Genomic DNA, 27,089 nt, shown 5'->3' with positions numbered 1-27,089 from the left:
CTCTGATATTAGGGCGGTATCCCCTGGGGCAACAGGTGGCAGGAGCGATGTAGATGTTGATTATTTCTAGGTTTGCATCGCCTGACCGGACAGATAGGCCTTGACGTCGCGGAGACCAGATCATCTAGGAAAGTGGCACCACCCAAGGCAAGAGCTGCATTGGGCGGTCGCAAACATATATATTCTATGCTGGCAAACGTGCAAACGGAGGTAGGGACTAAGAGACTGTTTCCCTGACCTACACGATTGCTGCCGGAAAAGAGGGGGGGGGGGGGGGGGGGGGGCAGGGGCTGATGCTCAGCATTGCTACCGACTCTACTACGAAGGTAGTAGTTATGAGTGGTAGCAGCTGTTTGAGTTGTTGGCGCCGTGGGGCGCGAGCAGCAGCGGGTACTTGTTGTGGCTTGCTGAGCAGCGGGGCTGCTGGAAGGTAGTGGGGGCGCTTAGGCGTAGACTACGGGACGCCCTTGGGCCGGAACAGTAAGGAGCCACAAAAGATTTATAAATGTTACGTGGACGTCGGGTTTTGGGATCAAGCCCAGAACAACCTGTCCGATGCAACCATCCCTTACACGAGACACACTGAACAGAGTATGACCGTCCTAAAAAATTCTTTTCCGGCAGATGCAGCAAAACCATTTCTCAGGACCGGGGTCAGGAGACGGACCCGGATTGGGTTCGATGCCTTCCCGGAGTAAGAGAATATGGAGCAGTCCTGCTGCAAGGAGCTGCTGGGAGGATGTCAATTTGTGGGAGGGACGCAACAAATTAAATGTGGTTACACTGAAGTGACAGCCCTTGGTGGGGAAAAAAACCCCGAGTCGCTCCGGTACGAAGAACCGGCTGCCGTGGGAAGCGTGTTTTCTTGCCTCAAAGATTTGACCGAATTATACCTGAAACCTTGTCATACCAGCTTAGAATAAAAGCAATAAGTTGAAATAATTTCATATCGTTTTAACATTTCTTTTGTTCGTTTTATTTTACTTATTTATATTTTTTCATTTCTCATTTACATTTGCATCATTTCGAATAACAACAGACGTTATACCAAATCTCCTTCTTTATAACAAGTTATTGCATAAACCAAAATCTTTCATATACATACAGATATATATATTATATTTAATATTAGGTAGTTTATTTTAATTTTTTCAAATATGTGCAAACCATTTTTTTAAGTGATATACACCGCCCTTTAGATTTGTATATTTATCATGCTTGCATGAGTTTTTTGTATGTTTTGTGTTTTATTTAATTAATGCCACAGCGTAATACCTACTGAGCTATAGTTAATACGTACGTATAGTTTTTTGAATCCCATTTCAATGGCTGTCTTTTGGTTATTTATTTACAAAGTCTACAATAGTCTTGCCAATTATTAAATTAAATTCCTTTATATGTATTTACAAAGTGCATCTTACCAAATCGTTGTGGCCTCTTTATTTTCTTTGATTGGCATATGTTTTTTCATAAGTAATATGCATGTAATCGTAAAGAACCGATTTATTAGTACTTACATATTTACTAAGTGATATTTAACATTATTTTATCTGTTTTTTCTGTACTTTTGCGTTTAGTTACAAGCACTGATGATAATTATATATATTTACAATTACACTAAGGATAATTATAGTTAAATTTAATTATTTCTTTTTAGTTTTTTTTTTTTGCAAAATGTACTTGACAGTAGTGTTTTGTTTTTAATTTTGCTGGTTTATGGTCTTATAACATTTTCAGCACTTATATATATACAAATATATACTTATTTTTATGTACACAATTAAATAGACTTAAATCTATATATGTAGTTTTGTAAGTTGTGACAGTTTTAATAATCTCTTACATAGTTAAGCGATACATCAGCATCGCATGTGTACGCATACTCTAGCACTTTAATATATAGTGTACATCAGTTCTTGTGTGTTAACAAAACACTACTCTTTTAACTGCAATCGTATGTTTAAAAAACTGATTCTGCTGAACGCGACAGTTGCACAGGATGTGAGGGGCTACGTGCTAAGCGTTTCTTCGGCAAACGTTCCAATAACGACAGTAATTTTGCAAAATCGGGTCTGTCGTCCGCTTGAAAAGACCAACACAGCATTAATATATCCTTGACATCGCGTGACGTTTGTAAATTTGCCAATGTTTGTTTCATACCACGTCCCACCTGCCATATCACAGATTCTGGGGGTTGTGTCTTAAATGGAAATTCACCACAAAGTAACTCATACCACACCGTGCCAAAGGAATATACATCAGATGCTTTAGAAAACGGTAAAATCTCTTCGGTTGGTTTACGTGGCAATAGCGCACGCATCAATTCCGGCGCTAAATAGCACAGCCAGCCATTGGGTACACCTAATCCCATTTCACAATATAATAATTTTGTAGCGCTAAATAGTCCAAAATCAGTAATAATCACTTTACCATTTTCTAAGAAGATATTTTTTGTGCGCAAATCTTTGTGATGTATGCCACGCGCATGTAAATATCCCATACCCTGTGATATTTGTTGAGCTACCAGCGTAGTACGATTAATTGTGAACTTATCACGTCGTGCATGTATGTAGGTGTAAAGTGTGTTCCCTTTACATAAGGAAGTGACAATAGCCAAGTGTGGTGGATTCATACATGCACCCATGAAGAGGACCAAGTTCTCGTGACGTGTCTTCTTAAAATTAGCCACTTCTAATTTGAACGCTTCTAGCATATGCTCATCATCAAGATAATCTTCTTTAAGTAATTTAACTGCAACATCACCATGCCATAAAGCACGATGCACTGTACCGAAACGACCTTTGCCAATGGATTCCAACAAATGCAAATCACCGTAGGGTATATCCCACTCTTTAAGTGATAATGAATTTTGACGTGGCCAATTCCCTGAATCCCCATCTTCGGTAGAGTCTAGTCGTATGGGTGTGCGATCAGAATCAGTACTTGCTGATGTGCTACCTGATAGTGATACGGTCTTATCACTGTCATTAGATTTGTGTGTATCCGAAAGTTCGGAAAAGGGTGGACGTTTATCGACACCAGCTGAACTAAGTTTACGTGGGTAGAATGAACCTGTACCTGTGCTGACTATGCTCGAAGTGATTGAGTTTACAGTGCTGTTTGTGGAAGCTGTAACTGTTGAAATATTCGTGCTACTAGAATAGGACCCAATGCAGGTAACTACAGTATTATTCGAAATTTCACTGCCACAACTCGATTTATTGATTGACGATGTAAGTGAATTGTTGCCATCGTGAAAATCTGATTGCTGAGAACAAAAAAATTCACCACTTGTCGATTCTGTACCAGTATTTTGCGAGGAATAGAGCGTTTGTGTAGTGCCACCAATAGCTTGATTGCAATTCGAAGTGATTGTTACATCTGGAAAATTGAATTGGCTGGCATTTTTGTGGAATGATGGAGTGGATAGCATATTTGAGCTTGTACTTGAACTACCACCACCAGAAGGGCTCATCACATTACTACTACCACCACCACTTGTTATGAATACAGCACTTACATGTGCAGCTGCATGTTGTTGTTGTAAATTAAATAATGCTGGGCTTGAGGGACTAGAGCTATTGCAGCTAGAACCTGGTGAACTACTATCATGCTGATGGCTACTACTCACGGTGGAGCCTGATTTATTTCTACGCTGTGCTCTATTTCTGCCAAAGGTATTTAGATTTGGTGACATATTTGCAGGTGCTTGGCTATGCGGTAAAGTCGGAAATCCCACTTGATCCTTAAGCGTTTTCTTAAATTCATCTACAAATTCAGGAGGTAGGCCACAAGATGGCGGCACATTTGGCTCACAATCCTTATGGCATCGATATTTGCATTCTTTGCATTTGAGACCAAAAAACATTTGCTTTTGACAAAGATCACATGTTGACATCACCTGGAACACTTTGGCAAAACGATGTGATATGGTGTGACCCATGCCTAGGGTTAAGGTACCAGGCGAACGCGGTACTTGAAGATTATTTGGGTTATTATTATTTTCGGTGAACACATCCGAACTCGCCGAAGAATAACTATCGGGGCTAGGGTCTGTGTGTAAGCGGGAACGTGGTAAAGTCGAAATGTTACCGCCTACCATCACTGCACCACCAGCACTGGTACCCGTTGCTGTTGACATTGAATGTGATTGAGATGGTGAACCAGTACTTGATAATGCTGTATCACGAAAATTATACTCATTTGATTTAGATTTGGATAGCGGTAACATGGATGAATCTTGAGTAGTACTTGGTGCTATTGCCGCAGCACCCACCGCTGCAGAGTTTACGATATGTGTTGGTGTATGTTGTTGTAAACTAGACAACAATGTCTGATGCTTTTTCATAGGCGGGGGTGTACCAGCGGGTTTGGTGCGTTGTGGGGTGCCATTAACACTGCTACCACCACTGCAAACAGTACTGAATGTACTTATTAGGCTAGTGGGTGTAAATGGTGAATTAGGTGGTGAAGGTGTTAGCGTTAGGGTCAGTGTTGATCCTTGCATACTAGAAAAATCATCAATAGTATTATTAATTGCTGCTGTTGGCGTTGATTTAAAGCTGCGATCATGAGATGGCGATTGTCGACTGCTACACACTGATTGGTGATGATGCTGTTTTGTTTGTTTTGCTATCATACGATGTGCGCGCGGTGATGCAGTAATGCCAATATTACCTATACTGCCGCGATGATGATGATGATGAGTATGGCGATCCCACGAGTCCCAAAATAATTGCTCAGTCAACTGTTCTTTCCCGTCACTTGATACATTGGCGGCACCAGCAACGTTGTTGGTTGCACCACTTCCTTCAAGGAGGCTTAAGGTTTCTTTGCATTTACGTAGGTTTTGCATAGCAGTAGTCAACCGGCGTACATCTTCTTCTGTTCGATAGCTAGAACTACTGCATAACAAATTTCGCAATTCTTCATCACTTTTCTCGAGTAATTGCTCCAATGTGGACAAACGTGTAAGACATATATTTGATGACTCTTGACTTAAACCGACAACTCGCAGCCATTGTTTAAGTTCCGTTGCGGTTTTGTTGGTCAAGCCACTAGCTGGTATACGTTCATTTAGGCGCGTTTTCGTCAGTAATAGCTTGGAGTACATGCGTACCAATTTCGATTCTAGACTACGTATTTCCTGCTGCGTTAAAGTTGCGCTTGTGGCGCATTGTGTTCTCAAACCCTCCAAACGGTCCGCCGAAATATCTATCATATCTTGTATAACATCGAGATCATTCACCGGATTCGGCACTGGCACTGCAGTGGACATCGTCATCCGTTTGGCAGGAGGTAGTGAAGATGATGCTGGTGGTAGTGGGCGTCTATTTCGTTTACTACGAAAAAAGGAAATTATTAGACAGGCATTTATTTATATAGTAGCTTAAGATGTGGATAGTAATAAATGAAGTGACGGTTTTTGCGAGAAATTGTCTCATTTTCTGTCTAGGAAAGCACTGAATTCCTAGCGAATACGTCGGTCCAGCTGAATAACATTCGTAATCAATTTTCTAGTGGGCTTTCCCCATTCTATCTCCGAATGGTATCTAATTTAAGTAGCAGAGTAATTTTGACTAGAAGTGTTTTTTAATTTTGTTGGGATGTTGTGGAAACATTAGTATAAAATACTATAGTGGCCCTGGTTCGTACCCTACATCTGGTAACCTAAGCTTATATATATATATATATATATATATATATATCCAATATGGTATTTAAAGCCAGTGCAAAGTCATGGCCCAATTATGCAATTTAATGAGTATAGAAAAACTTAATAACATCGCTATACAATTTTGGAGTTGTTATTTCTTGTGTTTGCTTTTTAATCTCAATCGGCACTTAGCCGCATATAAAATAGATCGATACTCCACGAACAGCCCCGTAGTCGTCTTTATTGCTTATCTCACATATCCTTAAGTGGTCGCACAACGAACAAAGAGAACATAACGAAATTAAAATCCAACGTAATCGATTTTTCATTTACATATTTTTTAAGTGTTTACAATGCAGCAAAATAGGGAATGCAAATTAGGTGCGTGTGCTGGCTCTGTATTATGATAAACAATTATTCGCGGCAGCAACTCCCAACGCTGACACTGATAAAATACTATTATTATGGGCAGGCAGCTTTGTCGTCCATTGTTTTTTACCAAATATCTGCTCCGTCGAGCAACTGCAAACTTTCTCAACACAATCAGAATGGGTATCTCTTGTTGTACCAGTTGTACACTGTGCACCTTGTAAACTTAGGAAAAGACAAAACACTAGTGATTTTAACTTACTTTTCTAAATGAAATTATTCACTTTTATTTATCGAAAACAAAAAGAAAAACAAATCAACTTTTCCGCTGCAAACTCGTGTTGAAAATTGTTTCGTGTTTGGTAGTGATGGAAAGATATTTCGCTATTGGTGATTGCATCGGTGTGAATGAAAAATCGCTAATAGCGATAGCTATTTGCCGTCATCCGGTGGCAAAATCCTGAGCCAGATAAATAATTTTGCATGTAAATGCAACAACAACGATTTGAGCCAGATAAATCCAGATAGAAGTCTGTTTCAATTTGTGAGCCAGATAATTTGTTAATTACTTCTTTTTAGTTTGGCAACGCTGCCTTTGATAAACCTACTTTTTCAAAAATAGACAGCGGCGACATCTGCCTATCACATTTCACGCGTGCGAAAATTTCACGACATCTGCTTCTCAAGTCTCTCAATGATACAGAGCATTCCCGTGAGAATTGAGCGTGAGCCGGAGCTGTAAAACTCACTGAAAGACGGCAATTGCTATCCAAATATATCAGTGATTGGCGATTTTCCTTCATTCGATTCCTTTGAATGACAATCATCTCTGGCAGCATTTCGCAAATTGCGATATTTCTTCATGAAGCGATATTTCTTCACTCGGTTGTGTTTACTTTTAGCTAGTTTGCTCTTTCAGGCGACGTTATTTTGAATTGATATTTTTATAAACGACGTTTTGATCTGGTTGGCTGCGAAAATTTGGTTGTATTAACTTATTAAAAATCCGTTTTAATACCGAGTGAAAGATGAGAGCAAATTATAGTAAAAAGAGCAGTGAAATGTGGCAATTTTTTGAGCCCATAAATGAAACGCATGCAAAGCCCGGTGATAATTGTAAAAGTCCCTGTGCATATAAGTATTTCATGAAGTGTATAAAAGAGATTAAATGACTGAATTTTGCTTTTAATTACAAATGACGCCAAATAGACCTGGGTCTTTAGACTTGGTCTAAGATTGGTTGCCTTTGTAATTCCTAAGTTAATACTTCTAGGCAGTAGCCGTTAGCAGTTTTATAAAATTTGTGTTTTTGATGGAAAATGAAAGAATTATAGAAATATATATCACTCGTCTTATTGTAAACAGATTAACTCAAACTTTAGGTTTTTTGGGAGAATGCAACTCAAGTTTTGTCTTATTATATGGTTGAATTCTCCGGCTAATTTCTAGGGCACTGAAGTGGGCGGCTAATTTTCTTTCAAAGAATATTTTTATAATAGTTTGAAGAATTTGTTATATATTTCCTCTCCATTTTTCATTAAAAATTAATTCACTTTACTATAAAAACATTATGCAGCCAAATACAAATTTCAGAATAAATTCATATGGAGTATTTCTGAATACATCGGTGTAGTATAAAAATAATAGTAATAAATCATGTTTTTATGGTGTTACATATACAGATTTATTTCGGATTGATTCATCTTACATTTAAAAATCAAAGCATTTTCAATTAGCAAAATTTATAAAATAAAGATGTATAGACATCTATTTCCGCTAGTTTCCTCTCATTGAGTGTAATACGAGACTGAACATAATGTCGTCAGCTAGTTAAGAATTTATATCATAATATCTCAGAAAATTTGAATTTCACATTACATCAGTTTACAATAAAAGGTACATATTTTTTCTTTTTATTCCAATTTTGGTTCATATACATATTATGTATACTAAATTAAATTAATGTATAACATTCAGTCTACTCCGGTAAACAAACTTAAACATAAATTTTTTGTATCCAAGTATACAAAATGCAGATTCGCTTATTAAAAATAAATTAAAGCGATCGCTATAGCTGTAAAAAAAGCCGCGATTAAAAGTCGCCATATCTCATTTCAGTGATAGCTCAAAATCGCTGTATCGTCCATCACTATTTGGTACCCAATCAAACTAGCGAGTAGGGATGTAACGATGCGGTAAATAGCTGTAAGTACTTGATACTTTTTGCTCGTTGCCAGTTCATGTTGGTATGGATTCTTCTCAACAGGAATAAGCTGGAAGTAATATTAGCCGTGTTTTTTTTACACGTAGACGTCAATACGCTTAAACTTTATATGGACTGCTAAGCGTCAAACTTTAAATACACCTCTGAAGTTGCTGTGCATAAAATGTGTACTACTAAATTTCAATACGCATTATACTCAGATGTAACTGAAATATGTGTTTTTGTTTCACCCTCTACACTAATTCTATGTACTCTATGTGTGCCCACAATTCATCGCAACTGATTTAGCTGTATTGTATACCCTATGGCCATCAGAGGGTTGTGTCTCCGCTTCTCGGTACACCCTGTGCTGTAGCTGTAGTTATTTAACCACTGCCGCTAGATGGGTCTCCTAAGCATTATCTAAGCGAGGATAGGCGTTTTTTTTTCACGCGCAAACGTAAACATATACGCGTGTATAAAAAAACACGGCTAGTATTAATAATCCGAGGGCAGAAAGTAAAATTTTAGCATATTCAAAAGACATTAGCGACAAACCGAAAAATGACCAGGGGCCCATCCGAAACCCGGGAGGCGGAATCCATAGTATTTTGCGCAGAACACATTTCTGCGTTGGCGGATTTCGGCCGCGCTTTTAACAAATTACCCTGGCCGGTTAACCAATGGGGTGGGGTCAAAGTTAAATCCTCGCAAAATACCTTTGTACACAAAATTTGTTCCTGTGGACAACAACCACATGCAAATTACAACTTTAACTGCAAATATCTTTGGACAGAGATACAATTTTTCTTTTTCGCGTAGGTTAGTATGCGTCGTTTGACACCTCTCCCGATATTTTTGGACGCGCATTAATAGTCGACCCCTGTTCTGGACCTTTACCAAAAAATTGACTTATAATCGTGAATTCAATTTTGATAAAAGTCAAGATCAGGTCGACTGCTAATGTGTGTTCAAAAATATCGGAAGGGCTATCAAAAGATATTTGCAGTCGAAGGTGTTCTTCGCAAAAGTACAGTAGATCCCTCCTCCGGTTCTGGGGACATTTTTCGCTTTTTCGTGAATATCTTATTATAAAAGTTTTTTTCCGCCTTCGGATTAACGATACAGAGGTCGAAAGGCGTCTTTTGACACCTCTCCCGATGTTTTTGGGCGCGTATTACCAATCGACCGCTGTTTTAGATTTTAACCTCAAATTTGGGTAAAAGGTCTGAAATCGCAAGCAAACCCCAGACAGCATCTGGGTGATAATTTTTCAAAATTGTTATGATACAATTTACCAATCCGAACCTCGAGATTCACGAGCAATTTTTCCATCCCAAAGTCGCGGAAATATGTGATTTTTTCGAGATATTATATTGCAATTTTAAAAAGCTTGAATCGATAAATGGTGTCTTTCTTGTTTTATTTTTTTATGTTTCCTTTAAAATCACAAGAAATCCTCTTTTCCTGGTAAGGTAATATTACAAATCTTAATAATCTGATTGCAAAGGAAATAGACATTTTCTATCCGATGGATCTCGTGGTGTACATTTAGAAATGGTGTATATTGACGTGCCATACGAAAACTAATACTTTCAAAATTTTACACGAAAACAAATTCTTTCAAAATTCCGTTATCATGTTTCCCATCCCTAGGAAATAGATTATTAGCCGTAAAAATTTCACGTTTCTTTTTGAAGTTTACTTCTATAGCGGCATGCATTTGAGAAAAACTGTAATGAAATTGGAAGACAACAACCATATGAATGTTGTTGTTGCGAAGCGACAACCACACCAGACTCATATAGCAAAAGCACGATAGACAATCTTAAGTACGGCAGTTGACATAAAAATGAAAGCGTCAATGTGGCTCATGTGGTAAGTATGCGAGTGAGCACGCAAAGGTCGCGGGTTCGACGCTGTCTACTGTTTCTAATTTTTTTTTTTTGTTTCAAATTTTTTTTTTTCAGCCACTTGTATCTTTTGTAGAAATTTGATTAATAATAATAAAATTAAAAGTCTAAAAATATTCCTTAGTTTAATTTAAAGAAGGTTACACTTCAGAATTACCGATATCTGTCAACAAACAGATTTTCAGAGTATAAAATCACCATTTATTTATTTCAGAGTTTCTAGAGTATAAAATCACCATTCCTTTATTTCAGAGTTTATAATTCAACATCACCACACTCATATAGCAGCTAGTGATGCTTTGTATGTATATGTGTGTGTGGAATTTTACGAACACACCACAGTCATATAGCAAAAGCACCATAGACAATCTTAAGTACGGCACGCGTGGCACGCTCGAACGTCTTGAATCCGCAAGTTTTTAACCACCATTAAAACATCACCGCCAGAACGCAGGGCACTGCTCTTCCGACTCTCCGATAGATCGGAACCACTGCCCTTCCGACTATCAGGGGGATCGGAACCACGGCTCTTCCGACCCCTGCTACAACATGAGCGCCAACAGTCGAACAGAACCCCTCACCGTCGCCGCCGACAACGACAACGCCCCCGGCTGGACAACAACACAAATCGCCATCACGAAGCGATCACGACTAGCCTGCCTCGCTCTACGTCGACCGCCGCCGATTCTCGAGGAGTCATTGCCACTCGCCAGCTAAGGACGCCACTAACGTTCCGCAGTGGACGTACAGGGCTGGACCCCGTCGCTGGACCGGTACTGTGGCCCATGATATCGATTCCGCCGACTGCTATAGTGAAAATTGAAGCTGGAGGACGACTTCACCTGGTTCGAGCGCTAATCGATGTTTGTTCGCCGTCAACCGTCATATCGGCCGACTTGGTCCGGGATCTGCGGCTGGACGAAACTCGAGTGGGTAGCCAGACAGGCTGTGTGGTGTGTCTGCGGGGCAAGCACGGCGACAACAAACGCATTGCGACCCATGCCGTCGTCACACCACATTTCCACCGAGTGGCGCCTAGTCGCAGCCTGGATCCAGCCATCGCGACTGTGTACACGCACATATGTCTCGCCGATCCAAACTTCTACGTCGCGTCGCCAGTTCGCCTAATTCTCGGGGCAGACGTATATGCCGACATCATGCCCAACCAGCTGCCAGCGTCATTCGGTCCACTCTTGGCGCAAAGCACAATCTTCGGATTCGTGCTCTCTGGATTATCCTTCGCCTAAAATGTCGCAGATATAAATATCCAAAAAAAAGGAATTAATTTTGAATTTGAATTTAAATTATGAATTTTGTAATAAATAATATTTTATACTTTTGAATTCATGCGTACAGTCCGTCCATCCACAAATCTCTCCTCTTTCTCCCTCTAGATATTGTCTACTCTAGCAGCAGGGCAAGGCGAGGTTGCGTACCGCAAGGGGGCCGGCATGTTTAGGCCAGCAGGCTAGCCCCCAAGGAAAAATTAAGGGCCGGCCACCCTAATGCAATTTCGTTTCGTTAAGTTACCCCGCCAAAGGCCTGTTAGCTTTGGGGGGTAAACGGAACGCGTGGAATGGAACTCGGTCACTTGAATTGAAGCAGCCACAGTTTACGCACGCTCGAACGTCTTGAAGCCGCAAGTTTTTAACCACCATTAAAACATCACCGCCAGAACGCAGAGTCCCTGAATATATTAAAGGTAACATTGTAGCAATCGCATGCTTGCTCCTTTAAACTCTACTTTCTGTTTTTATATTGCACATTCCCTTGAAATAAAACACTATTGTAAATTTTAAAATTAATCACAGAAACAAAGTCTGGAGATCGCCAGCTCAAGTTTTCAGTGCGGATGAACACGCAAAGGTCGAGGGTTCGAGGCTAGCTACTTTTTCTAATTGTTTTTTTTTTTTTCATATAATTTCTTTTTTTAATGCGAAACGTCACTTACATCATAATTGCATTTGATTGGTCTTTGTAATGGACTTTATTACGGTTGTGATATTTTGTGAGAAATGGAATTACCGATATCTGTAAATAAATGAATTTTCATAATTTTGTTGGTTACGTATAGGGACCGATATGCCGAAAGATAACAACGGGGCTCGTGATAGACGGCGAAATGCTATATTAAAGAAGTAAACTTCCCCTGGGTGTGCACCGCACACACTTATTTTTTTTATGTCGTTCTTTCATTTAGGGATGACACCCCAAGGTTGGTCTGGGTCCGGAAAAAATTCAGAATCTCTAAAATTTCAAAATTTCCGATTATCGCAACGAAATTTTTTTTTGAGAAATCGTGTTATTTAAACACCTATTAGGAGTTGAGTACGAAAATCTGGTTATACATATGTAATACGCCAATTACACGGCTTAAGTATCCTTGTGCCAATTACCAATTTGCACAAGGATTTGCCCGGTGTGTGCGCTATTTGCGCAGAGAACTGCGCTAAAATGAAAACGATTTTGATATTTACGCATGTCTGGAAATATTGCACATGCTTTTTACTTCGTGTGTGGTGAATCTTACACAGTTTACCTGTGGTTCCTGATAATATAACATCAGAAATTATTGCTTAAAAATGTTAATATCGAAGGCGCAAGGACCATCTCTAACTTGTAACAGGAATTCACATAAATTCAATAATAAATAATAATTTTTTATACAATTAGAACACATGCTTCATTTGTTGCGCTAGTTGAAAAATGAATATTGCGCAGTGCTGCAATGAGTTGAGCTGGTCTTGCAACTAAAATATATATTTTATAAATACAATGGAAAATAAACGCTTCTGTGCGAGTTTTTCGACTTATACCGTGAATTACCAGCACTGTGGAAAATAGTGATTTTTTATACAATTAGTTCCTTTTTTAAACAATTAAAATACATGTTTCATTTGTTGCGCTACTTTTAAAATGAATATTGCGCAGTGTTCTTGAGCCGTGTATGTCAAAATTTTCATTTGCACAATTTCGTCGTTTTATATTTGCGCATGGTTTTTGTGTCATGTATGGGCCGTATAAACTAGGTGATAAATGTTTATTAAAGAATAATCATATTTATGTCCAAAACATAAGAAGAAAATTAATAAACATTTTTTATTTTAATTTAGTAAAACAACTGAAATGACGAAAAAAAAATTTGCTTATTTGGAATTTTCGTGCAGCGACACATGGTTTGGGTGGTGCAAATCTAGCTGCGCAGCGATTCCGCACTTTCGTTTTGGGCTTTAAGGGTTCATTTTTCCCCCGACGATACATTAATTTTCGAATAGAAAATACTTTTAAATTTGATCGCTTTTAATTATGTGGGGAATTTTTATAATACTTTTTATAAAAAATTGCATGATGGTTGTTGGTAAAGCTTTTGCTTGGACGCTGTTTTCACACGCCAAGTTTTGTTGCTTTAACTCGGTACTTTCGATTGTGTCTATAAACTTTTTGTATAAGAAATGGTTAACTAAACACTTCGGCTAATTTTTTAGAACCATTTTATTTATTAAAAATGGTTAATTTTTAAAACCAGTTATGCCAACTTCACACAGATTGTTAATGGTATAATTAGTCAAGTTTTCTACATTAAAGACCTTATTGAGCTCAATCTTAAATACAAAATATAAATTCTTAATTATCTCATTATTGCTTTATGGAATGCGTATCTGTGTGAAAAATCTAGTCGGTTTTGTTTGATCTTTCAGATTTTACAAATGGGAATCAGAAATAAATTATTTTCAATAATTTACGAAAAAAATTCAAAATTAGCGTGCTCTGCCTAACACACCGAAGATCCTGGGTTCACGCCCGGGCAAAGCTACATCAAAATTTTAGAACCAAGTTTTTTCAATTAGAAGAAAATTTTTATAAGCGGGGTCACCCTTCGGCAATGTTTGGCAAGCACTCCGAGTATATTTCTGCCATGAAAAGCTTCTCAGTGAATGCCGGAGTCGGCATTAAACAAGTAGGACCCGCCAATTTGTAGGAAAAACTAAGCAAGCATTCCGAGTATATTTCTGCCATGAAAAGCTTCCCAGTGAATGCCGGCAAAACATGTAGGACCCGCCTATTTGTAGGAAAAACTAAAAGGAGCACGACGCAAATTGGAAGAAAAGCTCGGCCTAAATTCTAACTGTTTTTAGTACAGACGTACTATCTTTTGGGGCTGTTGACAGATGTTCGCTTAACGAGGCAAGTGGCACTGTGTGAAACGGAAAACTTAATTATTTCTGTGAGAAATTTGTATTACATTTTAAACACTTTGTAGTGGAAAACAACTTAATAAATTCAGAAAAAAGTTTTTCAAGTAGGAACCAAATTTTTCTAAGCGGGGTCGCCCCACGGCAGTGATATGGCAAACACTCCGAGTGTATTTTCGCCCTAAAAAGCTTCTCAGTGAAAACTCATCTTGCCTTGCAAATGCGGTTCGGAGTCGGCGTAAAACACGTAGGTCCCGTCCCATCAATTTGTAGGAAAAATTAAAAAAGGAGTTTTAGTTTTTAATTGATCGTTGATGTGACCAGTTTTGCGGTCAAATTTGAGCTGGAACCAACCATAAGGCTATACCTCGAATACGTGTATGCTGAATCAGCAAGTCATTCAGCACCGAAATTCCAACATTCGCTAACGCTAAAACTTTATCAAGTGTGCAGAAAAGTATGCAACATTTCATATGGTCGTGAGGAATAGCCGCCTAAGTCGCATGTAAGAGTGGTAGAGTTAGGCTGTTATTCCTTGTAATCCTATGCTACTAAATGTTGAATACTTTTCTGCCTACTTCTTACTGTTTTAGATGCTTTTAGCGATGGAGTTTTAGCGTTAGCGAATGTCGGAATGCATTAGCATCCTCTAAATAATGATATACTGTTAGTTGTTGTATACTGTAGTTTCCATTTATTTTATATATACTTTCAAGAATCTTGACATTCATTTAAAATGGCCAAATGACATCTACGCGAATGGAGTACAAAAGATAGGTGGTATAATAGTCAAAACAATAATGAGCGGTCCTAAAGTCATCGTCAACCTTGGATGTGGTATAAATTTGGATAATGAAAAACCGACAACATGCATAAATGCTATGATTAGAGAACAAAACCTCAAGAATCACTCTAAAATACCAATATTAAAATATGAGCAGTTTGTGGCTCTTACTTTTAATGAGATTGAAAATCTTTTGGAAAAGGTTAAATTAGGCAAATTTGATTATTTTTATAATCTTTACTATAAGCTGTGGATGCATGAGTAAGTTAAGTTTTATATCATAACAGTTTTAATATTTTTTTTCTTAAACTAAATTTATCTTATAGCTCACAGAACGTAAAAATTTGTGACACCTCTGGGAAGCAACATGACGCAACAATCATTGGTATTGATGATATTGGTTACCTGAAAGTTAAAACTGTTCAGGGATTAATAGAAACTGTTCAGCCGGATGGTAATAGTTTTGATATGCTCCAAGGACTGATCGTACCTAAATTCAATTAAATAGGCTTAGATAAATAATATTTATTGCAAAATGTATTTGTGCTTTATATAATCCATTTTTGAATTATGTGTATTTAAAGTGCATTTAAAATTTACTTAATCTCCAATGTAACTTTTAATAGTTCAAAATATACAATTAGGAATAATTAATAGCTTGAAATCATATATATATAAAGAATATGAACTTGTTCTGGTTTTTTAGATGTGTGCAAAAAAGTCTTAGAATATAAATAATAGTAAAAGAATTTGAGCTGAGGAAATTCGTGACTTTTTAAATAACTGTACATCTTAAAGTGTTCTTAAAAAATAGTTGACTATAAAATTAAAGAAAAAATGAAAAATAAAAACATATATGTATATATACATATATCTAATTTAAATACATATGCTTTACAGCTCCGATGTACTAAAATTCCGCTATTCTGAAGATAGGTATTGGATTACTTTCTCGCCCAGTAAACAGATTTCTTGCCACAGTCCTGTAACACTGGTCAAATCAGGCTCTTAATTCCTTTTTATTTGTCTGTAATACATATTTTAATAATTTAAAATACTGTGAGTTAAGAGGCTTTTACATGGGTCCATTTTCTAGATTAATGGTTTACATGAAATATGTTCAAATTATATTTTTGATGAAAATCGATTCAACTTTTCTCATTTTAATTCGGTTATTTTCGTTTTCAATGAATTTTGTACTCTAATCTCTTATTATATGCATTTCAATAAACGAAAATTTTCTTAACAAAAAGAAAGATACGAATATATTTAGTTTCCATAATCGGACTCTATTAAAAATTTAGCAAAACAAGATAACCCGAATTATGGTATCGTTTCGTTTCTATATCATATATACGTTATAAAATCATTACAAAACATACTTGTATGTATCAAAGATATTGCCTATTGTCATATACTCCTTAATAAATGTTATAAAAATATTCAATATGTTAAAGAAAAATATATGAAAAGCTCAGTTTCTGCACGTACGTACCGTGGATTTGTTTTGTTTTATTTTTACTGTGGTTTGTAGCTACTTACGCTTTTGGGGGTCTGTTATAGTCAGTCATACTGCTATAGTGCCAGCTATCTCATATGCTCAACCATTATTTTTCAGTCGATGTGAAAAACTCAAACATACTCGGATATTTCCAATCCAACTATCATTAGGATAAGAAATAAATACATACCAGCTAATTCTTAACAATAGGATCATTTTGGCCAAATTCATAAATTTGTAAAAATGGACGTTTAGTGCCGATTTACACCATGTTTACCAAGCACTTATCTCCTATATATTCATAAAAGTCAATATTCACGTCTATAAGTTGACTAGAATTTAACTCTGCCACTTTGGTCCCTTAAACTAAAACTTAGTAAAACTTATTAGAGGTAAATAGCCCGTTTCTGCTTGGTGAAATTTTATTTAATATTCCCTTTAGACCATCTAGACATTGTGATGACCTCCCAGACAACGCAGCCCTAACTAGTAGACGTATATATACATCGGCTGTTCAAAATCATGTCCATTCCGACAGCACTAATAACACAGTGCTACAAAAAAAAAATTTCTCAAGCACTTTTGAACCGAACTAGTGTTCGTCGTAGGTCTTGATGAGTAGATCAAAATACCGTGTTTCAAAACTTTTTAACACCCCGAAATTTTCAAATTATTGTTGAAAAACTGTTTTTCTTGTACCTCGCGCATTCAAAAATTCGTTACTCCGTCATTTTTCCATCAATTTTTGATTGCTTACTAGTTTTGGAAGGCTGAAAGATAGGGCTTCAAAAATATATATATTTGTTTACACTTTTTATAGCAAATGTTTGAGATTTTTTAAAAGTTATCTAAAATTGTCTCGTTTATTTTTTTATTTTTCAAAGTTTGACGGCTTTTTAATGTATCATTTCTTTAATGAAAAATTTTTTTCTTAAGGAGATTGAGAGAATATTCTATCTGGTTGATCAAATTCGGTTGAGAATTGTTGAAATGACGACACTTTTTGTGAACATGAGAACTCTGCTCTCATCGTAGAGTCGATATCGCGCCATGTCAGGATTGAATGTATGATTTCAGTATATAGTCGCCGTTGTTTTGAGCATTATCTATGCTTCATTTAACCTTTTTTTTATGATTTAATTATGAAACAAAGATAAGCAAAATTATTTACTTTTATCATCAAATCATGTGTTAGGAAAAATTGATATGACCACGGTTTTGACAATGGTTTTTCTTGTTTGTGGAAATGAGATATACAGTGCTTTAATTGCCCTCCGAGACATTTGCCTCTTTGCCTCTGAAAGATAAATGACAAGACGAAACTTAGGATACTGTCATTTTGGTAGAATCAAATCAGTCAGTTTACGTGTTGCTACAAGGTACTTTTTTAACAATGTGTGATAAGCGTAATAAGTTTTGTTACATCTGCGCGTTATTCGTTGAAACGCAACATCGTGTCCAATTAAAAACCAATGCATCTCTCACAGAAGCTTTCACATCTTTCTTTAATCGCGTGTATAGTGAAAATGTGTGGTATGAACCAGAGTATGCTTGTGTGAAGTGCCCCAGCGCACTCAAAAAATGGAAAACTGGGAAATGCAACAAACATTCTTTGCCATTCTCAACCCCAATGATATGGCATCGTCAACTTTTCCATAAGCCAGAAGATTGCTACTTCTGCAAAACAAATACTGTTGGTCATCACTACAAAACCCATGACCGTATACAATATGCTAATGTGTTAACTGTATCTCATCCAATCAAGGGAGAAATATCGACTATTCATGATGCAATTTCCGAACCGCAAAATTCATTAGAAGCTGATGATGAAGAAAACTCTGACGGCCTAGAAATCAACGACACAAACTCCATTTTCTGCATTCACACTTGGATTTCTTCCCTGAAAATCTTGGACAATTCAGTGACGAACAGGGAGAACGGTTCCATCAGGAACTATTAGAGATCGATCTAAAACGCGATACTGACGATGTGGCTTATAAAATTAGAAGATCTAGCAAACATTTTTAACAGCTATCGAAATTCGAAGTTTTTTTGTATTAAGTACATAAAATAAAACAAAATTTTATGTAAATATATTTGCAACTATTTATTTCTTTATTTTTTCTCTCCAACGTAGGAGCGAAATAAAATTACTCGTGAGATGATATAGATAAATAAAAAATATCGAAATTGTTTAAATAATTAAAGTCAATAATTGGAATTTTGTTATAATAAAAAATTATTGGTGGAATAAAAGAAACGATAAGAATGCTCAATACGATGGTAGCGATATACCGAAATCATACAATTAATCCTGACCCGACGCGATATCAATTGTACAATGAGAGCAGAATTTTCTTGTTCACAAAAAGTCTAGTTATTTAAACAATTCTCACCCGAATTTGATCAACTAGCACTTTTTTTACTCGAGATAGAATATTCTCTCAATCTCTTTAAGAAAAACACTTTTCATTAAAGAAATGATACATTAAAAAGCCGTCAAACTTTGAAAAATTAAAAAAAACGAGAAAATTTTAGATAACTCCTAAAAAATCTCAAAAATTTGCTATAAAAAGTGTTGACAAATATATATATTTTTGAAGCCCTATCTTTCCAAAACTGTTAAGCAATCAAAAATTGATGGAAAAATGACGGAGTAACGAATTTTTGAATGCGCGAGGTACAAGAAAATCAGTTTTTTAACAATAACTTGAAAATTTCGGGGTGTTAGAAAATTTTGAAACAAGGCATCTTGATCTACTCACCAAGATCTACAACGGACACTAGGTCGCTATTAAAGTGCAAAATCAGTGTAGCACAGTGTAATCAATTCCCGTCGCTCGGCACCACCGTCCATGCCGACAACTGATTTAATAATATACATACATACATACTCCATAATATAAATTTTGTTCACTTTGTATCTGTACAGTAAATCCGAAACTATATTTAGTCTGATTAATTGTTAAATTTGTAGACTAAAAAATAAATAAAAACCAAGATGAGCAGCAAACTTTTATGTTACCAACCAAAGTGGTAAAGTTAAACCCTAAGAAATTATAACTGGAGTTTAAACTAACACTGAAAACCCGGACCTAAATAATCTAGTTCATCACAGGGATGATAAATGGATTTTTTCATTTTGTACAAACCAGGAAAAAAAATGTACCAAATCATCCAAAAATGTACCAAAAGTATTCGGATGTGAATTTGAACCAAACTAGAGCTATATTCTGCTTCTTTATCTAAAAACTGTTTTTAGTCAGGAAACTTTCTAACACAAATTAAAAGTAGTATAACAGGGAAATATGATTTATGAAGAAATACTTTTCCAGTAAAAATAATAAAAGAAGTTTATCGATTGAAGCGTAAAATTATGTACATACATATGAAAAAACATTTCTTTATTGAGTACCAGTAAGGAAAATAAAATTAATATTTAAAAAAATAACAGCTACATTCAATGCAAAACCATTTCATAAAAACATTTTAGGTACAAAAGATTTAGATTCAGGTATAAAAGTTGACAAATTGTCGCCTTCATCTATACTAATAACTCCTGTTTCAATCACTACATCAACAGTTCTTCTTTGAGTTCTTTAAATACCTCAGTTGACAAAAAGCTTTTTTTCGTATCTATATTATGACAACTACTGTTAGTTGATTTCATCATGTCTTTGGTTTTTATTAAATTCGAATTAAATTTGTTCATTTGGAGTCTATTTCTACACTTGGTTTGAATTAAACCTTGTATAGAAAATATCATCTCTACGTTTATGGATGAATGCGGAATCGACAATATGCCTTGAACTATTCTATAAATATTGGAAAACATTTGCGCACTTAATTTATTTTGAAATGATTTTAATTCTTCCCAAAAGCTGGTTATATTTAAATTCTTGAATTTTTTAAGGCTCACATGCTCTGCTAAAGCTCTAAATTCAGAATTAATTTTCTCTATTTCATCAAATACAGATTTCGGAAACAAGTCCATAACTAAAGGCACAATACTATTTGTTTCACCGCTTAAAATACTTTATGGTGAAAGCTTTGCAGCCCACCACAAAGTTTTATCACACAAATTTAATTTCTTCAATAAAGTACTACAAAGTTGTATATAAAATTGTTTAGCACATCTCTTAAATATGTGTACGTCATCTTTTTCGAAAAGGTTGTTTGATAGAATAATATCGACATTAACCCCGCAGTAAACTTCATCTGGGGTTAAGTGATTTTCGTCTAAATCAATATTTAACATCCAAATAAGACTGGTGTCTAAATAAGATTTTTTTTTATAAAATTTTTAATTTGTTAATAAGTAAATGTATGCGAATATCTTCAAACTGCATTTATATATTCACATTATTTATTTCATTTAAAATATAAGAAAGAAATGTAAAATATACTTTATAAATAGACGTTGGAAAATTTCAGATACAAAATTAATATTTTGATTACTGCTTTTATTTTCAAATACGTAAAGATTTAAATAATACTTGAGGGCATCCTCTTGCTCAAGAAAGCCACCTTGTGGGGGTGTACTTTAGTATAACATGCATTTCTGTACCGAAATGTTCTTGAAAACTCTGAAAGTCTACCCTCCTGAGGGGGCTGTTACAAAAACGATAGTTTACGCCTTATAAAAATTTATCAATTTTGTTGGGAAATACATCACCAGCGGCCATTGAAGCTAAACTTAAAATGTGACAAACACATCCATTAACATGCCGATTTGGAACAATTTGCTGCAGCCTTGCTTGCACTCCGCTTTTTGCTCCCATCATAACCGAGCAATTGTCAGCAGTGAAACCAATCATTTTTTTAAGTGGTATTGAATGGTTTTTCAAAGATTTAATAATGGCATTAAAAATACCCTCCGTACTTCTATCGGTCAAAGGTATCAAATCTAGAAATATATCCATGCACTTTTTATAAACAAATCGAATCGAAACTGCCAAATTTTTTGATATACACTGAAAGAAATGGTGCTAGTAAAATCAACAAATCGGTTCTGTTATTCTTGACTTAACGGTCATTAGGTGAAATTGATCGAATTATGGTTAATTCGACCGAGTTCTTTGTCAAACGAATAAATTAGTTTAGTCATTTCAACAGAAGAGGAACTGTCGCTCTGACGATAACAAAATTCTGTAAAATTGACAGATTCCTGGTCAATCTAACTGATTTTTCTGTTAACACAACTGATCTCACTGGTCATTTCAACATCGATCAACAGTCAATACATGAGCAAATTTCAAAGAGAATTTTACGCTCACTGCGCTTTCTACTTTGTACTTATGACGATGGTTCCACTTAAAAAAAATACCAAAATAAGAAAACCACCAAATCGAAAAACACACACAAAAGGGGAAAACAACAAAAAACTAGTTTTTCAGTTATCAATACAAAACGAAAAACCCTTTTTTGAATTTAATATGCAAAAACTTATGAGATACCGGGACACCTATTTATCGGGTACAATTTTGCAACTTCTCCTCCAAGCGAAATGCAAAATTGCGCCCTCTTGTTGCAAAAGTTTTGTTTGGATTCCGGAATTTTCCAAAGTTAGTAACATTTTGTTTTTACGAACTTTCACTCACGCGAACGAATTTAATAAGATAATAAAAAACATCTTTTTTTAGTATTGATGTTTCCGACAACATAAAAGTTTGAGTTGTTTTGGAATCGTTTCAACTTAAAGTGTTACGAAAATTAAACTTGCCGAATTACATGTAAAGTTACTCCAGTGGTGAATTACCTTCTAGCGATTTGATTCTTTACTTTTCTATAACTTACAAGTTCTCTATTTAAAATGTTATGTCAAACATTTGTACAAGTTTTGTTCCAAACAATCAAGTGTGGCAACTATGTACATGCGAGAGAAGAAATTGAGAATGAGCTGAGCTGCTGAGTTTTGTGACTACTATTTTAATTTCTATTTGCAAAGCGTAGTTCAAAACTATACATTAAATAAATTATAAAATATAAAATTCGGAGGTTATCGCGCCTTACATTTATTTATTTATGTATATGGCAATATAGGTACGTTCGTACAAAACTGTCGCAACAACTTTTTTTTGTTCATTTGACTACTAAAACGGCCAATTACGAATCAACGATTTGGGCGCAGTTGATTCTACATCTTGTTGCGATGGATAAAAATTAGCAGAAATTTCGGTTGAAATTACCCGTATTTCCGTTGATTTTACCAGTCTTTTTCTTTCAGTGTACATATATAAGTCGTTTCATCTATTATTAGAGAGTAATAATTCTGACAAAATGCAATTATGGATTTATAATTTTCTGGCCCTGATTTGAGTTATTATTTTCTGTGCTTTAATTCTATTGATGCAAGATTTGTTCACAATTTTAGAATCAGTTATGCTATTTTTCATAATACCTATATGCCACTACTTTGTTTTCGTGTATTTTTTCTTGTATTTTATCTACAATTTTTTGTCGCACTCCCTCCTAATACGGCTTCAGTACTGAAGTGTGTAAACTATATTTCAAAAAACTAACGAAATACAAGGAAAATACAATCTAGTTCATTAAAAACAAACGAAGCACTTTGTATTTCGATAGGGTTTTTTGACATTCGGCCGTTTTTTCTCAATTTTTTTCTGACAAATGAAAATTTTGTTTTCAGTTTGAAAATTTGGTGTATAAAAACACAATTAAAATCAACTTTCTTGTGAAAAAAGTGAACCATTAGAGACGGAAATAATTTTCGCGTGCTATTTGCATTGTTTTCATTGTTTAAAATGTTAATGTAAAAATAAAATGTAAAACATAAACAAAAAGATGTCAAACTCACTAATTTTTGGGGAATAGTGGTCTCGCTTTTTCATGATAAAAATTGTTTTTGTGTTTTGAAGTTCCGATAAAGTTTCGTCAGTTTTTTTTAGCTTGGAATCCAAGCAAAAATAAAGTAGTGTCTTATATGCTTAAGCATATTTAAATGATCCATAATTGCAAATGGCAAATTGTGCTCGGCAACAAAACAACTTACCTATATATTTTCTTCAAAAATTAAAAAATTGTTTGTACATTCAGATCTGCTTTGCAAATGACTTGAAGTGTAGTGCTGTATTTTACAAAAATGTACCAAATATGTCAATGTAGTACCAACGTACTTTCGGGAAGCGAAATGTACCAAAAAAGAACAAATGTACCAAGATTATTATCACTGGTTCATCACATTATGGGGCAAAGGCTGTCAATACTGGACCAAAGAGGATAAATACAATAAGAGCCGTCACTCGTTATTTTGTGGCAAGTATCTCGCTGGAAATTGAAAAAATTGATGCCGAATGTTTTCTGAGAGGGACATTTTTAATTGTCTCGCTTTTATCCCCGTCGTGTAGGCCCCTTGTGCAACTGTGATTTTTGGAAAGAGAATTAAATAACCTAATTAAATACAGTCGAAATATAAACAGAAATACCCCGCGAAAATGTATAGAAGACATTTATAAACATCTCGCCCAAAAAAAAAGTGGCGAATACCTCTCAGTATACATCGAGTAAATGCCAAAAAAATAACGAGTGACGGCTCTTATTGTATTTATCCTATTTGACTGGACCACGATCAATATTGGTGGATTTCAAAATTTCTAGATTCTTGATTCAGCCTTATGGGGAACTCCAAATCGGGCAACAATAGCGCTATCTGACATACATAAGGTGGCGATTTTTAACTTTTGCCAGATGTTAATCATAAGAAGAATTTGACATTTGTTTAAGCCATCAGTGCTTTCAGACCTTGTAAGTGAAACTATTTTTTCCACTCGTTGGTACTTCTCCAACATTTTTCACAACAAAAAACTCTAACAAATGTATAGCAGAGATCAAATAAATGTTTATAATGGTGCATCCCAAAATTTTATATGCGGATAGGCAAATCGAAAAAAGTTTCACGGGTTAAAAATGAAGTGCTGTTTGTATTTACAAGCGCAGCATCTACCGCGATTGTGGAGATGATCGCTTCTGCAACAAAACTCGTGAGTACGAGAAAATCTGTTCTGACGAGGCCATCATTCGAATCGCGTTTACAGCTCATCTCATTTCCACTAATAAATAGATAAATTAAAAACCATTTGTTAAAACGGCGATTAAACATGCATTAATCTACGAAAAATCAACAATAGTTAATCTATGCATTTAATTTTGTCCATCCCAAGAAACTAGATTGCTAGTAGCAAATTTTTCACATCCTCACTGCTAATGGGGCACAATTTGGCAGCCACCGATAGCACGAAAAACTATCGAAATTGTCCCTCAAAACTGTTGAGTAGGCACTATTGAAAGGGCAGGAATTGTCATTTTGTTTTCTATTCTATGCAATTCTTCTCTATCTCGCCTGCCATGGAAAAGTGCATTTTTCTCTAATTTGTAAAAATTTTGGAAAAAATACCAAGTGTCGAAAATATAAATTGTGCTCATCAGTTCTGAAAAACAATAAAAAGAAATGAAGAAAGAAGAAAACATTGCGTTTGCAAGTTAATTCATGTTGGAAAATTTATATAAGTCAATGTATCTACATACATATATGTACACGTAGTCCAATGTGCTCCTTATATGGAATTTCTTATGTTAAATACATGTAAACCTTATGGAAGAGTACTTTAAACATATTCCAGAAAAATAAAATTTCAATCAAAATTAAATATTGCATAAATTTATAAAATTCGGGTGTTTATACGAGAAGTAGAAATCATACCTAACCCCAAAGAAAAAGCGAACAATGGCTCAGCGGCCGAATCTACGCATCGATCGCTTTGCACAGATGTCAAAGCAGGAAGAGATAATTGCTAAAAAACGCCAAGAAATTTTGGAAAAACAAAGGACGGCGCAATTGGCCAAAGCAGTAGCAGCAGCACAAACTTTAGCTGCAAAAATGAAAGCCGATAGCGTTGCCAGTGACATTGGTGCAAATACGGATGACAAAAGTAAGGAGTCAAGTATCGATATTAAAACTAGTGCTGCTTCAAACGCGCCATCATCTGAAACTGTAGACACGCCAAAAGAGACACAAGCTTCCACCACCGAAAAGAGGTATAATATGTAGAAGCATGTAATTATTTATGTATTTTGATATGAACTTGAAGTTTTAGAAAATATATTAATATTCTAAATACTCGATGTATACGCGGGTTTGCTTACCATGGCTTGAGCCCCGAAATTATAATAGAATTTATTTACGGCTAAGTCAAAGATATGGTTATCTCGATGTTTGGCCAAAACCCAGTCTCAGAACTCGTTTAGTTTATACAAAAATTGGAGGATAGAGAAATGAAATAGAATTATTGGAGCTAACGCACTGCGTCCTATAGGTCAGCTAAGCCCTCTTATCTAGGGGTTAAATGGGATTATTAAAAAATGACAGCCCTTGCTTTCGCGGTGTCTTCCACATGGCACCAACCATATATCCAACTGTAGATAATTTGAAGCTAATACCCCTAACAGAAGCAACAGTGTTGGAACTGCTAGTTTCCTTAAACTCACGCTAGATTGCGTGCTTATTGGATAGGGGAAAATCACTGTTAATAAAACAACAATAGCCCTCTTTTCTTCAACACAGTCACGGATCAGTGGTTCATAGTTGCCCCCAGCGGGTAAGGGGGTCAGAATATACCCGCGGTAGGTATGCCTGTCGTAAGAGGCGACTAAAATACCAGATTCAAGGGGTGTGTAGCGCAACCCTTCAGGTTGCCAGCGCAATGTATAGCTTCTCCAAACCCAATTGTCAACCTCACCTATCCGCGGCGTATCCTGTTTCACTAACAGATGAGGCTCTGGCGACCTCAAGCTCCTCATGGAACTTGGGGGTGGGGAGGGAGGGGATGGCCTGAAGGTTTAATGTGGCCACATAAATCGTTCCCGAGATGGTCGGGCTAGCACCTTAATGGTGCTGTGGTACCGGAGCGTACCGGATCTGTATCCGGCAAAGGACCATCACATCGATAACACTCCCCAAAGCCTTCGGGGAGCAACCTTATCGATACAACAACAACAACAACAGTGGTTCATAGTTCATTAGTCAACTTTCCAAAATTTCATTAAGGGATCTTGGGTGCAGAAAACGACGTGAAGTGTTACAGCATCTTCCGCCTTAATTCTTTTATCTCTAAAAAACATTATGTAGTTGCATTTCTCCTCCCCTGCCCTTAAAACCCTTCTGAAGTAAAACCAAACCTCGTACTTAAAGCATACATCTGTCGGTAAATTATATATCTGAAACCTTCGGGGTCGATCCAATGTATCTCGTGCCAAAACACCATTTTCTCCGTACTCGATGCCTCCCTAAAGAGAGTAAACAATTTCTTTGCTCCTAACGATTTTGCCAAGTAATTCATTCAGGAGATACTCCATCACCAAATACAAACATTGCAGTCAGAATCTTCGGAGCGCTAGCTCAACTACAATATCCATAGCCCCAATGACCCAGCAGTACCGCTAAAAGGTAGGGTG

At 36.1% G+C, this 27,089-nt stretch overlaps 3 protein-coding genes across 9 annotated transcripts in view; 2 read left to right on the top strand and 1 right to left on the bottom strand.

Annotated features, from left to right (window-relative positions):
- Hcs (holocarboxylase synthetase-like protein) overlaps positions 1 to 16,592 on the top strand; it is a 182,250-nt gene extending 165,658 nt beyond the window's left edge. For 2 of the 4 annotated variants that reach the window (XM_067792051.1, XM_067792044.1), the window contains 2 exons: positions 15,051 to 15,379; positions 15,445 to 16,592. In XM_067792051.1, the coding sequence (XP_067648152.1) occupies positions 15,051 to 15,379; positions 15,445 to 15,622 (507 nt within the window). In that variant the 3' untranslated portion in view covers positions 15,623 to 16,592. Of the gene's footprint in view, positions 1 to 11,535; positions 11,836 to 15,050; positions 15,380 to 15,444 lie in introns of those variants that run through there. The other 2 variants (XM_067792040.1, XM_067792061.1) reach the window with 2 other exon arrangements.
- ksr (kinase suppressor of ras) lies at positions 953 to 6,423 on the bottom strand. Of its 3 annotated transcripts, none has more exons than XM_067792075.1 (2): positions 6,288 to 6,423; positions 953 to 5,342 (listed from the first exon to the last, which is right to left on the bottom strand). In XM_067792075.1, exon 2 carries the CDS (start codon positions 5,282 to 5,284, stop codon positions 1,961 to 1,963), a length of 3,324 nt encoding a protein of 1,107 aa, XP_067648176.1. In that variant the 5' UTR covers positions 5,285 to 5,342; positions 6,288 to 6,423; the 3' UTR covers positions 953 to 1,960. The 3 variants fall into 3 exon arrangements, with proteins under 3 accessions (XP_067648176.1, XP_067648184.1, XP_067648193.1); XM_067792083.1 differs by lacking the exon at positions 6,288 to 6,423 and adding an exon at positions 6,156 to 6,281; XM_067792092.1 differs by lacking the exon at positions 6,288 to 6,423 and adding an exon at positions 5,795 to 6,131.
- An 8,362-nt stretch (positions 16,593 to 24,954) lies between the features above and the next one.
- LOC137254360 (SURP and G-patch domain-containing protein 1) overlaps positions 24,955 to 27,089 on the top strand; it is a 28,384-nt gene continuing 26,249 nt past the window's right edge. For both annotated transcript variants that reach the window (XM_067792009.1, XM_067792005.1), the window contains exon 1: positions 24,955 to 25,673. In XM_067792009.1, the coding sequence (XP_067648110.1) occupies positions 25,363 to 25,673 (311 nt within the window). In that variant the 5' untranslated portion in view covers positions 24,955 to 25,362. The remainder of the gene's footprint in view (positions 25,674 to 27,089) is intronic.

This window comes from Eurosta solidaginis, chromosome 1, assembly GCF_040869045.1.
Source record: "Eurosta solidaginis isolate ZX-2024a chromosome 1, ASM4086904v1, whole genome shotgun sequence".
In the NCBI taxonomy this organism is placed as follows: domain Eukaryota; kingdom Metazoa; phylum Arthropoda; class Insecta; order Diptera; family Tephritidae; genus Eurosta; species Eurosta solidaginis.
The sequence above is the reverse complement of the archived record's forward strand: the minus strand, read 5'-3'. Positions and strand labels throughout refer to the sequence as shown.